Source organism: Peromyscus californicus, unplaced genomic scaffold, assembly GCF_007827085.1.
Source record: "Peromyscus californicus insignis strain IS unplaced genomic scaffold, ASM782708v3 Scaffold_11__1_contigs__length_118956290, whole genome shotgun sequence".
Taxonomy (NCBI): Eukaryota; Metazoa; Chordata; class Mammalia; order Rodentia; family Cricetidae; genus Peromyscus; species Peromyscus californicus.
Genome location: NW_026294402.1, coordinates 104,395,940 through 104,410,329, shown reverse-complemented (window position 1 = coordinate 104,410,329; position 14,390 = coordinate 104,395,940). Strand labels below are relative to the sequence as shown.

The 14,390-nt window shown below is 42.4% G+C and overlaps 1 protein-coding gene across 4 annotated transcripts in view; it reads right to left on the bottom strand.

Annotated features, from left to right (window-relative positions):
* Positions 1-14,390, bottom strand: part of Smarcc1 (SWI/SNF related, matrix associated, actin dependent regulator of chromatin subfamily c member 1) — a 146,032-nt gene that overhangs the window by 18,087 nt on the left and 113,555 nt on the right. For all 4 annotated transcript variants that reach the window (XM_052721783.1, XM_052721791.1, XM_052721769.1 and 1 more), the window contains exon 26: positions 3,440-3,701. In XM_052721783.1, the coding sequence (XP_052577743.1) occupies positions 3,440-3,701 (262 nt within the window). The remainder of the gene's footprint in view (positions 1-3,439; positions 3,702-14,390) is intronic.

Below are 14,390 nucleotides of genomic sequence, written 5' to 3'. Positions count from 1 at the left end.
TTAAAGGCGTGCGCCACCACCGCCCGGCCTTGTTTTGTTTTTTGAGACAGGGTTTCTCTGTGTAGCTTTGGAGCCTGTCCTAGAACTCGCTCTGTAGACCAGGCTGGCCTCGAACTCACAGAGATCTGCCTGCTTCTGTCTCCCGAGTGCTGGATTAAAGGCGTTCGCCACCGCCCAGCCAGTTAGGGTCTCTTTATATAGCCCTGGCTGTCCTGGAACTCACAATGTAGACCAATCTGGCATGAAACTCAGAGATCCTTCTGCCTGTCTCTTGAGTGACGGGATTAAAGGTGTGTACCAGCATGCCTGGATATAGATGCCCAGATGCCTAGCTCCATGTTTTAGTTAATACCAGTAAAATTAACAAAAGCATACTTTGGCCTGTGAATAAGATTCAACTTGATAATATAAGCTGTTGGATCACAAATGTATTCAACTATGGCTTCTATAGGCAAATATGATTGGTAACTTCTAGAAGAATATTCAGAAATCTGTCCTTTGAAGTGTTGTTTTTAAAAATGGCGGAAAGGAGTCACACCCTACAACAGGGCCCACATGGGAGGTTTACTGAGGGGAAGGGGAGAGCGAAGGAGGCAGGGACCAGTCCCTGGGGATAAGGACGATGAAGAGAAAGACAAAGGAAACAGGAGTGTACAAGACCTGCCTTTTATAAGGAAAGGTAGGGAATGCACACAGGGGGTGCTCTTAGTGGCTGCAGCTGAGGTGTATCCTGCCAGGACCCCAAGGGCAGGCCAGTACAGAGGCCTAATGTTAACATTCTTCCCTTTTGTTTATTATAAAAAGGTAGCAGGTGAGGCGTTTAAGCTTAGAAGTCTGTAAGTAGGGCATTAAGCTGAGAGGTTTGAGGGTTTCTAAAAGGCATCCCAGAGGAGATGTGGGGCTTATGGGATTGGAGGCCTTATTTCCCATGGCTGCAACAGAGAAAAAAAGGAATTTAAAATAAACAAACAAACAAACAAACAAACAAACAAGACCCAATGGCTATAATATCTCAGGTGTCCCAGGCATTAAGCAAGAATCGATAATGGCCCAAGTCACTCTGTTGGAATTCGTGGCCACTGGCCACTCCAACAACATGACCACGAATGCACTGGCAAAAAACCAAACCAAACAAACAAACAATAATTAGTCATCCCAGGGCCTTACGTCTCCTGTGCTGTGTGATCACGCAATGTGTAGCTCCATTAGCCCATATACGAATGTGCAAGGGAATCCATAAAAAGTGGGTCACAGGCTGCTCCCTCCTTCTTTCCCTCTTTCTGCACAACCATTTCCATAGGCCTACAGTACTTTCCCCTCTGCTCCTTCCCCAATAAACCTTTATAGTGGGTTTTGTCATACCTTGTGGCTTTTCTTGCACAGTCACAGCGCTGCTCAATAAACAACACAGCACCGCCGCGTAAAACCAACACACTTAGTGTTCTGTCGAGCAAAGAGCAAAGGCCGGGGTGGTAGCCCTAGTTACGAGGGTCCAAGAAACGAACAAAAGAAGAGGCCTCAGACAAGAGTTGTGGGGACAGTCAGCGATGGGGGCCCACACCACGGACGGGTGTACCCCCAGTTCCAAGGACACCAGAGGGACACTGGACAATCGACAGTTGTTCCCAAGGGTCAGGGAACTGTTTATGCTGACTGGGTAAGGGAAAACCCACCAATCAAAGTAGCCAGTGTTGTGCAAAGTGATCTGGCGGCTGGGCAGATGCAAAGTGGGCAGTTGCAGATGAACCAACCTTGAGAAACACCAGGTATGACAGAACCCACTATAAGCGTTTTTATTAGAGAAGGGAAGGGTGGAGGTGGGTTGGCCTACTGAAAGAAAGGTGGTAGTGTTGAGGGGTGTGTGTGTGCACGCCATCTCTGGAGAGAGGGAGAGAGCGGGGAGCACAAAAAAAAAAGTGAAAAGCTGCATTGGAGTAGGGACTTAAGAGAAGCTTGAAAGTAGGGTCCCCTCTTCCATCTATCAGATTGCTGGCAGAAGTTGCAAAGGTCCTGTAAAATAGCAGGACATGGAGTGCTGGTAAGCCGCCACTTTGATTGGTATATGGGACCAAGTCTGACTGCAAAGGCGGATAAGTTAAGCCCTTATGGATATAGGCACATTTTCTATCAGTGACACAGAAAAGGTCCAAGGGCTGGAATCTCTAGTGTCCCTGAAATTCAGCGATGACCAATGAGAAGGCACAAGCTACTCAGTGGACTGTTGTCAAAAAGCAGGGGCCAATGGGCTAAGAGTCCCAGGGAGACACAGTCGCCTGGTACCAGGACTTCGAGAAAAGCCAGAAGGCAAAGAATGGAGAGTGCCATCCATCCATTAGGTGGGAAAGCAGGGCTGTTGCTGGCAGACCAAGTTCCAGGGTCCCAGCACATTTCAGACTGCCGGGAGAGCCTTCCCAGACAGGGAACCAATGCTGTATTTTGAAAATGGCAGGAAGGAGTCACACCATACAACAGAGCCCATGTAGGAGGTTTATTGAGGGAGAAGAGATAAGGGTGAGCAGAGATCGGTTCCTGGGGATGAGAACAAAGGGAGGGTGGGAGGGAGGGAGGGTGGGAGGGAGGGAGGGAGAGAGAGAGAGAGAGAGAGAGAGAGAGAGAGAGAGAGAGAGAGAGAGAGAGAGATGGGAGGTGGGCAAGACCTGCCTTTTATAAGGAAAGGTAGGGAATGCACAACACAGGGGGTGCTCTTAGTGGCTGTAGCTGAGGTGTATCCTGTTAGGACCCCAAGGGCAGGCCAGTACAGAGGCCTAATGCTAACATGAAGGAGTCAGGGGTTAGGACTTTCTGAGGCTTCAAAGAATTTCCCTGTCTATCTTAAATTGCTTCTTTTGCATACACTGGAGACAACATTTACATTCCACTCCAACAAGCACTAACTATGGCTCTAGGAAAATGTTTATGATTATACAATCCAAACTGATCAAAGTTTACAGGACAACTATGAAGAAAACAGTATCCAAATACCTAATATCCAAAAGAAAATAGTACAAACAGTAGAAAGGTAAAGAGTCATGAAAGTTCATTTGTCTTGCAATTTTTCTTGAACTGATGACAGTCTATGACAGTCTAAGAATACTTTAACCTGGGGCTGGGGCTCAGTACACAGGTCTCATTATGTATCCCAGGCTGACACACAATTCATCATCACTCAGGCTCTGTCTTATGAAAGGATAGGTATGCACCACCATGCTTGGCATATGGTTAAATTTTTAAGAAAGTCTGAGATACACTGCCGATTCAGAGGCTGATCTACCGAGGAAAAAGCATGTAGTAGAAAGGTGGAATATACCTGGCCAGATTCATGTGATGATAACGCCAGAACTCACATTTTGTTACAAATGACCACTTGGCATGATAACCACCTTTGATGATCTGTGCTGCAAGATATACAAATTTCCTGTTAGCAAAGCTTCCCTCTTACCTGGCTGGGGAGGATGGGGTGGTGGCATCTGATGGTGCATCAGAGGGTAGGGTGGGGGCTGCTGATGAGGCATCATGCCAGGGTGCCCTGCTGCTCCAAGTGGGGCCAGACCAGGTCCTCCTGAGTGCTGGTGTGCTTGCTGAGGGTTCTGGCCATGTTGTTGCTGTTCCATTTGTTGTCGAGCCCGTAACTCTGCATATTTCAATTGTTCCATGTGGAAGTTCTGGCGCTCAGTAAGTAACTGCTGTCTCTGTTGTTCTAGCTGCAATAAAGGGAATAGAAGAGAAACTGTACCAAGAGGCTTCTCAAGACTTTATGACATGTAATTCATGGATTTGATGCATGAGTGCCATCCATGCTATGCTGCAGGAAGAGGCCTCTTACCAGGGATGTCCTTACGTTTAGTCTACAATCTGCTTTTCCTTACCATTTACAGCAGCGGGGCAAATGCCCTGTGGCCCTACTTTCAACAGATTGGGAGGCTTTCCTCTTCTTTGTATTACTGGAGAAAGTGTCTAACTAACTTGCTCTAGCCACCCTTGCATTCCTGGGCTCATGTGATCCTCCTGTGTTAGTTTCTAAATAGCTGGGACTAACTACAGCTATGTGCCACTGTGTCTGCGTAGGCCTGCAGGCAATATTTTATTTATTTACTTGAAGAAAGACTCTCATAGTGTAGACCTGCTGGCTTCAAATGCAGAGATCTGCCTCTGACCCCCCAAATTCTGGGATTAGGTAAGAAAATAAAAGTGCCTCCACCCGTTCCTCTCAGCAACATTTAAAGCCTGTCCAACCTCCCACCTCCCACCTGCAGGTGTACATGTAGGCATACCACCGTATACATAATGAATGAATAAATAAATCTTAAAAAAAAAAAAGGAAAATGAACCTAAATATGAAAACAATAGAAAGAATCTAAAAGTATAGAAATATGGAAGATAGTGATCGTACATATGAGGTTAGACCTATTTCTTTTCAGTAGTGACCCCATCCCATCATTTTCCACATCCTGATCTCTCACTGAAATCCTTTTCTAGGGTTGCACTATATAGTGCAGTAGACATTAAGTGAGACCTAAGTACTGAGTATTTGAAATATGGTCAATATGAACGGAGACAGACACACACAGGGAGATCAGAGGATAACTTGTTTGAATTGGTTCTACCTACCATGTGGGTCCTAAGGACTGAACCTAGTTTATAAGTACTTTACCAAGTGAACCATGTCACTATCCAGTAAAAACAACAACAACAATTTCATTAATTATAAGTAGAATTATTACTGTCATATTAAATTATTATAATTTCAGTTGTTTTAAACTTTTGTAACATGGCTGGTACAAAAATCTTAATTTCGCCGGGCGGTGGTGGCGCACGCCTTTAATCCCAGCACTCGGGAGGCAGAGCCAGGCGGATCTCTGTGAGTTCGAGGCCAGCCTGGTCTCCAAAGCGAGTTCCAGGAAAGGCGCAAAGCTACAGAGAAACCCTGTCTCGAAAAACCAAAAAAAAAAATAAATAAATAAATAAAAAAATCTTAATTTCATGTATAGCTCAAATTTTACTTCTGTCGAGTACCACTACTGAGCCATTCAATGGGTTAAGAAAATATAACATTTTGGCTTTTGAAAGGAGCCAGTTCTGTGAATAAATACTATATACTATAATTAGCAAAAACTAGGTGGACAAGTAGCTTACAAAAGCCAGCAGAGGATCTACTGTAGAATGGAGTGAGAAAGATCATTGCATGGCCCAAGGAGCAGCTGGGAAGTTCCTTGATGATGGAAGTGTCACAGCAGGAGAGCTGTGCAGATGAGGAAGACCGCAGTAGGAAATGCTCAAGTCAGATGGCTTGCACAATCAAAGAGAGCTACACACCCATTTTCAGCAGGCTGGCATGAAAGGCTCTGGCTTGGTTGGACTTCTTAACGTGACAAAATGTAACCATTGGGAGGATGCTCAAAAAATTCAATTAAGCAGTGACATGTACAAGAAAAAATAATAAAAAAGAGCTATAGACTGACTACAGTCTTGCTTTTACACTCCTAAATATTCTCTTTGGGAAGTTTAGGACTCTGCAATTTCCTGAGGTTAGACACAAGAGGTTACCGGAAATGGACACCCCCCCGCCCAAAAAAAAAAAAATCTTTTGAGACAGGGTTTCTCTGTGTAACAGTCCTGAAACTTGCTCTGTAGACCAGGCTGTCCTTGAACTCAGAGATCTGCCTGCCTTTGTCCCACAAGTGTTGGGCTCAAAAGCAACCTACCTATCCCTTCATTTGTAAGTTACACCACTAAATAAATCTCCCTTTTAACTACGTGGAGTGGCCATAATAATTTCACCACCACACCACCACCACCCATCCCAGAAATGGACCTTTTACTTACATTCTGGAGTCACTACTGTTCTGGACTGCTTGGCTGTAGTTCTGAAGCTATTTAAAAACTACAGAAGGTAGCTCAAGAGCTGCACTGTAAATACCCTGAACTGTTACTGGAGACCGTGCTGTATCCTAAGTGATGTTTTTGACTCTGTATTAACTACTCAGTATTTTTGACTTTTTCTTTTTGGTTTTTGAAACAGGGTTTCTCTATGGCTGTCCTTAAACTCAGAGATCTGCCTGCCTCTGTTTCCCAAGTGCTGGGATTAAAAGTGTACACCACTACTGCCTGGGTTCTTTTTTAAATTCTAACTAGCATTTCTTAGGTGACCTAAATTAATCAAGGTTTTATTTTTTCTTCTTCTTTCTTTCTTTTCTTTCTTTAAAAAAAAAAAAAAAAAAACAAGACAGGGTTTCTCTGTGTACCCCTGGCTGTCCTGGAACTCTATAGACCAGGCTGGCCTCGAACTCAGGTCTTCTTTGTAAGAAAACAAACAAACAAACAACTTTTATCTTAGGGAAATGGGAAGAAAGAAAGTCAAATATGGTGAAATATTTCTAAAATCCTAGTCCTTGAGAGATTTGGGCAGAAGGATTACCAGTGTGGAAACAGCGTGTAGGCCCTGCATCAAAACCGCTGCTACAAAAGCAAACACAAACAACACAGCTGAAGGAAAGATTTACTCACTTTTCCTAACGATAATAAGCTACCCTAAACTGTACTACTAGAAATGAATAAATAATTAACCCAAAACTAGTTATCTCCAAACTCGGTCATTCCTTCTTTTTTCTTTCCTTTTTCGTTTTTTAAAGAGGTAGGAGCAGGGTTGAGTATGGGGGTAAGGCTTATGACTGGGTCTCCCTTGTTGCTCAGGTTAGTCCCAAACTCACAGTAATGCCCTGGTCCCACCCTCCCTGGCTGCCTTGCTAAACTGTGTCTGTCATCTGAAAACACAGAAAGTAATTAAAAGGAAGTAATTATGAAAACTAAAAATGGCAAATGATTAAATACACATAATACACCTGAAAAGAAAACCCAGTTAAAACCCAAAGCTTTAATGTAGGATGAACAAGTCCCCTGAAGCAAGAGTAAGGCCCAGATTGTGGTTCCCAGTTGGCTCCAGATGGCTCTGGGCTCCCAGATGCCCCAGGGTGCTCTGGGGCAGAAGCAGCAGATCTGAAAAAGCTGCTACATCCTGACCTTATCATGTAAATGAAGTATTCCTGCCATATCAAATCAAGTCTAAAGACTGTATAAATCCACATAGGTACCTAATATTTGATAAAGGTGTCAAGATACAATGGGGAAAAGAGCCATGCTTTACCAAGTGGTTCTAGGAAAACTAGACACCCAGACATAGAAGAATTAATTGATACCTCTCTTTTACATTGTTTAAAAAAAAAATCCAAATGGTCAGCTTAATATTAAGACTAGAAACTTATCTGGGCATGGTGATGCAAGCCTTTAATTCCAGCACTTGAGATACAGAGGCAGACAGATCTCTGAGATCAAGGCCAACCTGGTCTACAGATTGAGTTCAGGGCTACACAGAGAAATCTTGTGTGGAACCTCCACCACGAAAAAGCTACAAACCATAAACTGTAAAAGGAAACAAGGCCAAGTGTGGCAGCTCCTGAGTCTAGGCCCAGCGTTCAGAAGCTGAGGCAAACGAGACAACCATGACCTCGAGGGCAGCCTGGGCCTCAAAAGAGAGAAACCAAACAAGACAAGTCTGTGCAGTGGTGGTGCATGCCTTTAATCTCAGCCCTCAGGAGGCAGAGTCAGGTGAATCTATGAGTTCTAGGACAGCCAGGGCTACACAGAGAAACCGAGTCTCGAAAAACGCCCCCCAAAAGAGGGGGGGATGAGTTGGGAATAGAATAAATAAATAAATAAAATAAAACAAAATGAACAAGGCAAACAAACCAGGTAGAAATAAACACCAGTGAAGCCACTATGGAGATCAGTAAACACTTCCTCAAAACACACAAAAATAGGGGCTGGAGAGATGGCTCAGAGGTTAAGAGAACTGGCTGTTCTTCCAGAGGTCTTGAGTTCCAATTCCCAGCACCCACATGGAGGCTCACAACCATCTGTAATGAGATCTGGCGCCCTCTGCTGGCCTGCAGGGATACGTGCAAACAGAACACTGTATACATAATAAATAAATAAATAAATAAATAAATAAATAAATAAATAAATAAATAAATAAATCTTAAAGGAAAAAAAAAAAAACCACACACACAAAATTAGACTTACAATAGGATCTAGATCTAGGGGACTCTACATCAGCACCACACATAGATAGATACCTGCACACCCGTGCTCATTACAACACTATTCATAACAGTCAAGGCATGGAATCAGCCGAGATGTCCATCAACAGATGAATAGTTTAAAGAACTCTGAATGCACAATGAAGTTTTACACAGTTATCAAGAATGGCAGTGGTGGTAGTGCACACCTTTAATCCTAGCAGTCAGGAGGATCTCTGTGAGTTCAAGGCCAGCCTGGTCTACAGAGGGAGTTCCAGGATGACCAAAGCTACACAGAGAAACCCTGTCTTGACAAAAATCAAAAAAGAGTGTTTAGTCATTCCCAGGAAAATAAGATAGGCTTCAAAAGAAAAACCTGTCACAGGATCTCTCTGATCTGTGGGAAGCAGGAGGTAGGGATCCTGAGAGCAGACAGAGGGACGGCTACTGGAGAGGAGGAGGGCCACCGGGAGGTGGGCCATGAGGAGGGCTGAGCAACTCACAATCATCTGAGCATAGAAAATGGTCATAAAGAATTCACTATTTTCTATACTAACCAAAAAATGAAAAACTAAAAGACTTAAGACCAGTTTTGGTATTCCAAACAACAAACTGGAGTAACCTTCATGACAATCAGGGAGGATGGGAAGGAGGTGTTTCCTAACAAGTTGGCAGTATTAAAGCACATTTTAAACGTATTCAACCACTGAGCCATATGATTTGACATCTGGAAATCTGCCCCAGTAAACTGTTCATCTGTGGGCACACAGCTATTCAGTAAAACATTTTTTTGATATAAAGTTACCTCAGAATCACAGGGTGGGAAGAAAATCAATTTATAACAATATTGATACCCAAGTACATACAAATCCTGTGATCACATATAAATACATAGTGAGAGCATTCTGGAAAACACCAAACTAATAATGACTATCTCTAGGAACAAAATTGTTTTCCCAGTGTTATATACATTTTATGACACATGTGATGTAGCATGGATGACCTTTGAAAATGTGCTAAATAAAAGAAACCAGACAGAAAAGGTCACATATTTTAATCACTCGACTTCCATGAATTGTCAAGAATAAGTACATCTACAAAGATAGAAAGTGGATTACACCAGACAGATTACACGTAGAGTATAGGAGAACACTATGAGACCAGTGGAGAAGGGTTACTGCCGGTGTGGGTACATCTTTTTAGGGTAACCAAAATGTTTTTGAAATACATAATGGTGAATTATAGAACTGAGTCTGTACTCTGAAAACTAGGAAGCTGCCCACTTACCTCTTAATCCTTAGTGAGTGAGTGAGTGTGTGTGTAGGCATGTGCCACACTCAATGTATGGTAGGTAGCCAGAGGAAAACTTGTAGAAGCTCTCTCATTCCACCATTTGAGTTTCAGGAATCAGTGGCCTTATCTACTTCAAATGGTTCTATGAAGCTGAGAGTGGTGGGTGCTCTATGTGTGGAATCCCAGAACTTGGGAGGCTGAGGTAGGAGGAATTTACATTTTTGATCACAGAGACACCTTTTAATGTATTTATTATCTAACTTTTTATATTATAAACATAATATTTTTTAAACTAAATATTCATTTACTTTATCTGTTGTTTTTCAAGACAGGGTTTCTCTGTGTAGCCCTGGCTGTCCTGGAACTCATTCTGTAGACTAAGCTGGCCTCCAGCTCAGAGATCTGCCTGCCTCTGGTGCACACCTTTAATCCCAGCACTCAGGAGGCAGAGCCAGGCAGATCTCTGTGAGTTTGAGGCCAGCCTGGTCTACAGAGTGAGTTCCAGGACAGGCACTAAAACTACACAGAGAAACCCTGTCTCAAAAAACAAAACAAAACAAAACAAATTAGAGAACTATGAGATGGCCCAGCATGTGAGGGCATTTATTGCCAAATCTGATGACCTAAATTTGATCCTAGGAACCCACATAATAGAAAGAGAAAACTGACTCTAACAAGTTGTCCTCTGGCCTCAACAACTGTACTGTATAGAGTAATACACATGGACACATGCATACAAACAATGTTAAATATTTAAGAGTAAAAATAGAGTTGCTGTGTATAGTGGCACACACTTTTAATTCCAGCACTGTGGAGGCAACGGAAGGTAGATCTATGAGTTCAAGGCCAGCCCGATTTACATAGACAGCTCTAAGCCAGCAGGGCTACACAAGTAGGACCCTGTTTCAAAAATAAATTAATGAAAGTAATATAAAGGTTGACTGGTGAGATTGCTCAGGATATATAAGGTTAGCTTCAAAAGACAGATAATATAAATTCAATCCCCAGAACCCATGCAAAATGGAAGGATAAATAAAACTGACTGCCAAAACTCAAAAGGCTAGGGCAAGAGCATTTGAAACTCACGGTTAACCTTCACTACACAGGCAATAGCAAACTCAAGGCCAATCTGAACCGCATGAAAACTATCCCTCCTTCCCCTCACAAATGCTGTCTAAATAGAATACAAACAAGAAATACAATGAAATATGAAAACATCCTAAGTTGTTCTATAAACATCTTTCATTTTGGTTTCATATTGGAGATAGGGTCTCACGTAGTTCCATACTGGCCTCAACCTTGCTGTGGAGCTGAGGATGACAGGTATGCCCAGCAATGCCAGGCTCTGTCCCTACGGATATCTTGATTTTATTTTCTGCCCTCCCAATTCCTGAGACTGTAGACTAAAAACTAAAAATAATTTACAAAGTTAGTGCATTTGTTAGCTTTCTTCATGACTCTGAGGAAGGCTCTAGGGAATCAAGTTTCATAAAAGACCACCTATAAGCCCTGCTCTGAGCCCCAGCATTCACTCCCCACCTTCCTCTCCGCGCACTCTCACACTGGGTGTACCAATCAGTGGCATCCATGGGAGCCCACACAGAGCACTTCTCAGCATGAAGATGCCACAGACACAGCTGCAAGTACAGCTGAAGTCCACACAGAGCTCTTCCCACTTCTATTTGCATAAAGCAAGAGGAGGGTGAGAAAGAAGAAACAATGGCAGGAGCTCTGACAAAAATCCATCCACGTATACTGCCAAGAACTCCAGTCCCAGATGAGACTGGAAGCTTCAGAACTAGTTAATGAGCAGTTTCTGTTTCAGTATTTGGTGATAGTAAAGGAGACAGTCACGTTAAAAAGATACATATGCAGTACTATTACACTCAAAAACAAAACAAAACAAAAAACAAAAAAAACCACCATACTTTTATTGTTTCGGTATGTGCTTCAAGCTGAGTGTGTACCATTTGAGGAAATGCCATTTTGGTCTTGTTGCTTTAGAAAGGAACCTGTGTCGGGTGGTGGTGGTGCAGGATTTTAATCTTCGCACTCGGGAGGCAGAGGCAGGAGGATCTTTGTGAGTTCCAGGATAGTCAGGGCTACACAGAAACCCTGTCTCACAAACAAACAAACAAGGAGCCTGTGACTGAGGTATGGCTCTTTAAGTCTCACAGACAGATGCAATGTAATTGTAGCTAGCCAAAAATAGATTAAATTATTAGGGCAATACAAACATAAATTAAATTACTGGAAATGAGAAGAAAACAAAGGGGCTGGAAAGACAGCTCAGTGGTTAAGTACATGGCTGCTCTTCCAGAGGGTACAGGTTCTATTTCCAGCACTCACATAGGAGCTCACAGCATCTGCAAATCAAGTTCCAGGGGATCCATCACCCTCTTCTGCCCTCTGTGGGCACTTCATGTACACAATGCAGACATACATGCAGGCAAAACATCCATTCACGTAAAAACAAACAACAAATAAATAAATAGAAGGGAAAAAAGTTAAACATAACTCCTCTGGAGAACATTAGCCTTTTCAACAAATCTTTAAAACTAACAACCTACTAGTAAAGATACCCTGTTTGCTTTCCCTTCAGAAATCTATTTGGAACATTATTACTTCATTCATTTGGAAGGTTGCCATTCTGGTCCACATCATTACCTCATATGGGCTCCCCTTAAATCTGCTTTACCAATTTCTCTAGTGAGCCCACAAAATAGCAGGCACACAGATTCTTGCTCAAGAATCTGCCTAGCATCTGACCCAGTCCTGAACTGATGGCCTAGTGGCCACTGTACATTTCTTTCAAAAAAGGTGTGCATGTTTAAATTTTGCTGGTGGGGATTAAAAGCAGGGCCTTGGACAGGCTAAGAGCATGTTCTACTACTGAGCTATATAACCCTGGCCCCAACACTTTAATCCACAGAACTTCCTTTTTTTTTTCCTGGAGCTGAGGACCGAACCTAGGACTTAGCAAGCGCTCTATCACTGAGCTAAATCCCCAACCCCCAGAACTTCCGAATAGGAGACCCTGATAGTATTTTCCCTTAGTCTAGTCCATCCATCCAACTACTTCCTTGTTTCTGTAACATGTAAGTCAGATTCCCTCTGCATGCTTGTAGCCCCAGATGTCTGTCCTTTCTTTCTTTCCTTCCTGTCTGCCTGTTTACCCTTTCTTTTACGTATATCGGTATTTTCTTTACATTCATACGTGTGCAGCACAAATGAGCCTGCTGCACAAGGAGGCTGAAAAGGCGGAGGTATCACCCATAACCAGAGCTGTGGACAGCTGTGAGCTGCCATGGGGGTGCTGAATTGGATCCAAGAACTCTGCAAGAGAAACCAATCCTCTTAAGTGTCCAGCCATCTCTCTAGCACCCAAATGCCAGTTTCTTAATAATGGTTATTATTAATAATATACTAACATGTATATATACAAAGCATATACATATATACAGCATGTAAAAATGTAACTTCATAAACTCATTATTGTAATTAAGTTCCATGGAGGCACAGAATCTTGTTTATTGAATACACTGCCCTCCCTGGAACAGAAACACTCAATGAATGAACAGGTGACAACTCATTATCCCCACTTCAAAAGTCATCATTGGCAAGATACTCACTAGTCACTTATACAATCATGCCTTTCTTTCCTATTTTAGGATTTGAGATAGTCAGCCTTACAAACAGAACAACCCCTCCTTCAGAAAGTTTTTCTTGATAATCCTAAGTAGGCCAACCACGGCAACCTCCCTCCTCTCAATTTACACATTGGTCTCCAGAGGAATTATGTTTAACTTTGTTTTCCTTTATATATATTTTTTAACTTAAAAAGAAAAATTCTTTGTAAGAGATTTTATGTCATGTGAATGGATGTTTTGCCTGCCTGCATTGTGTACATATAAGGCCCCCAGAGGCCAGAATTAAGTGATGGATCCCCGGGAACTGGAGCTGCCATGTGCGTCAGCTCAGGGTCCTAACATGACTGGGATTATATTTTTTGTTATGCTACCTCCCTGACAGATTGTGAAACACCCCCACTGCCTTTCTTCTTACTACCACTGTGTGAGAGCACTGGGGTAATCGCTATATAGCACTAGTTATATCTGAAATATATAAAACATTTCTCTCTCAATTATGGAATATTCAAGACTCAAGAGAACATTTGCTTTTAAGTCTTTAGAAGAAAAAGAAGCAACATCATATTTATATCTAACTCTGAAAGTATAAATTGTTAAAAAGATCTATTGCTACTTAAATAAATAAGTAAAATCAACTATCTTAAAGAAAACTGTATTGGGGAAAATTGAGAGGGAATGTGCCCTAAAATTAACAAAGACGTTTGGTAGCTTCAAGACAGAACTAAGCATTCACCACTAGCTGCTTGGCTCATTTTCCACAGTATCAGCTTCAATTATTTCACATGAAATATAGGACAGAAGTCTGTACATCCCAGAGACTCTAGGTTAAAATGAGGTAATAATGGTCTTTCATCCCTAAGCAATAAAACAGCAGATAAATACAAAACATGTCTGGCACCTTGCTCTGTATTTGGCCCACATTATTAACTTGTCTGTCCAGGCTCCAGTTTTGTCTGTTGGAAGGGCTAGGAGAACTGACAGATCATCGCCACTGTTTGATTCTTCAATAAGGACAATCAAAGTCATCAGTATGTGTATGCTTAATCTATGTATTGTACATTTGTTGTAGAATATTCCTTTACACTGTGTGAAGATATTTCGCAGTGATTGCTTTAATAAAAAGGTAAACAGCCAATAGCTAGACAGGATTTTCGGGGAACACTGAAAAGAAGGGTGGAGTCCTAAGGAGTCCCCAGCCAGACAGAGAGGAAGCAGCATGGGGAGTACAGAGTAAAGGTATCCAGAGCCACTTAGAACATAGATTAAAAGATATGGGCTAATTTAAGTTATAAGAGCTAGCAAAAACAAAAACAAAAACAAAAACAAAAGCCAGGCGGTGGTGGCGCATGCCTTTAATCCCAGCACCTGGGAAGCA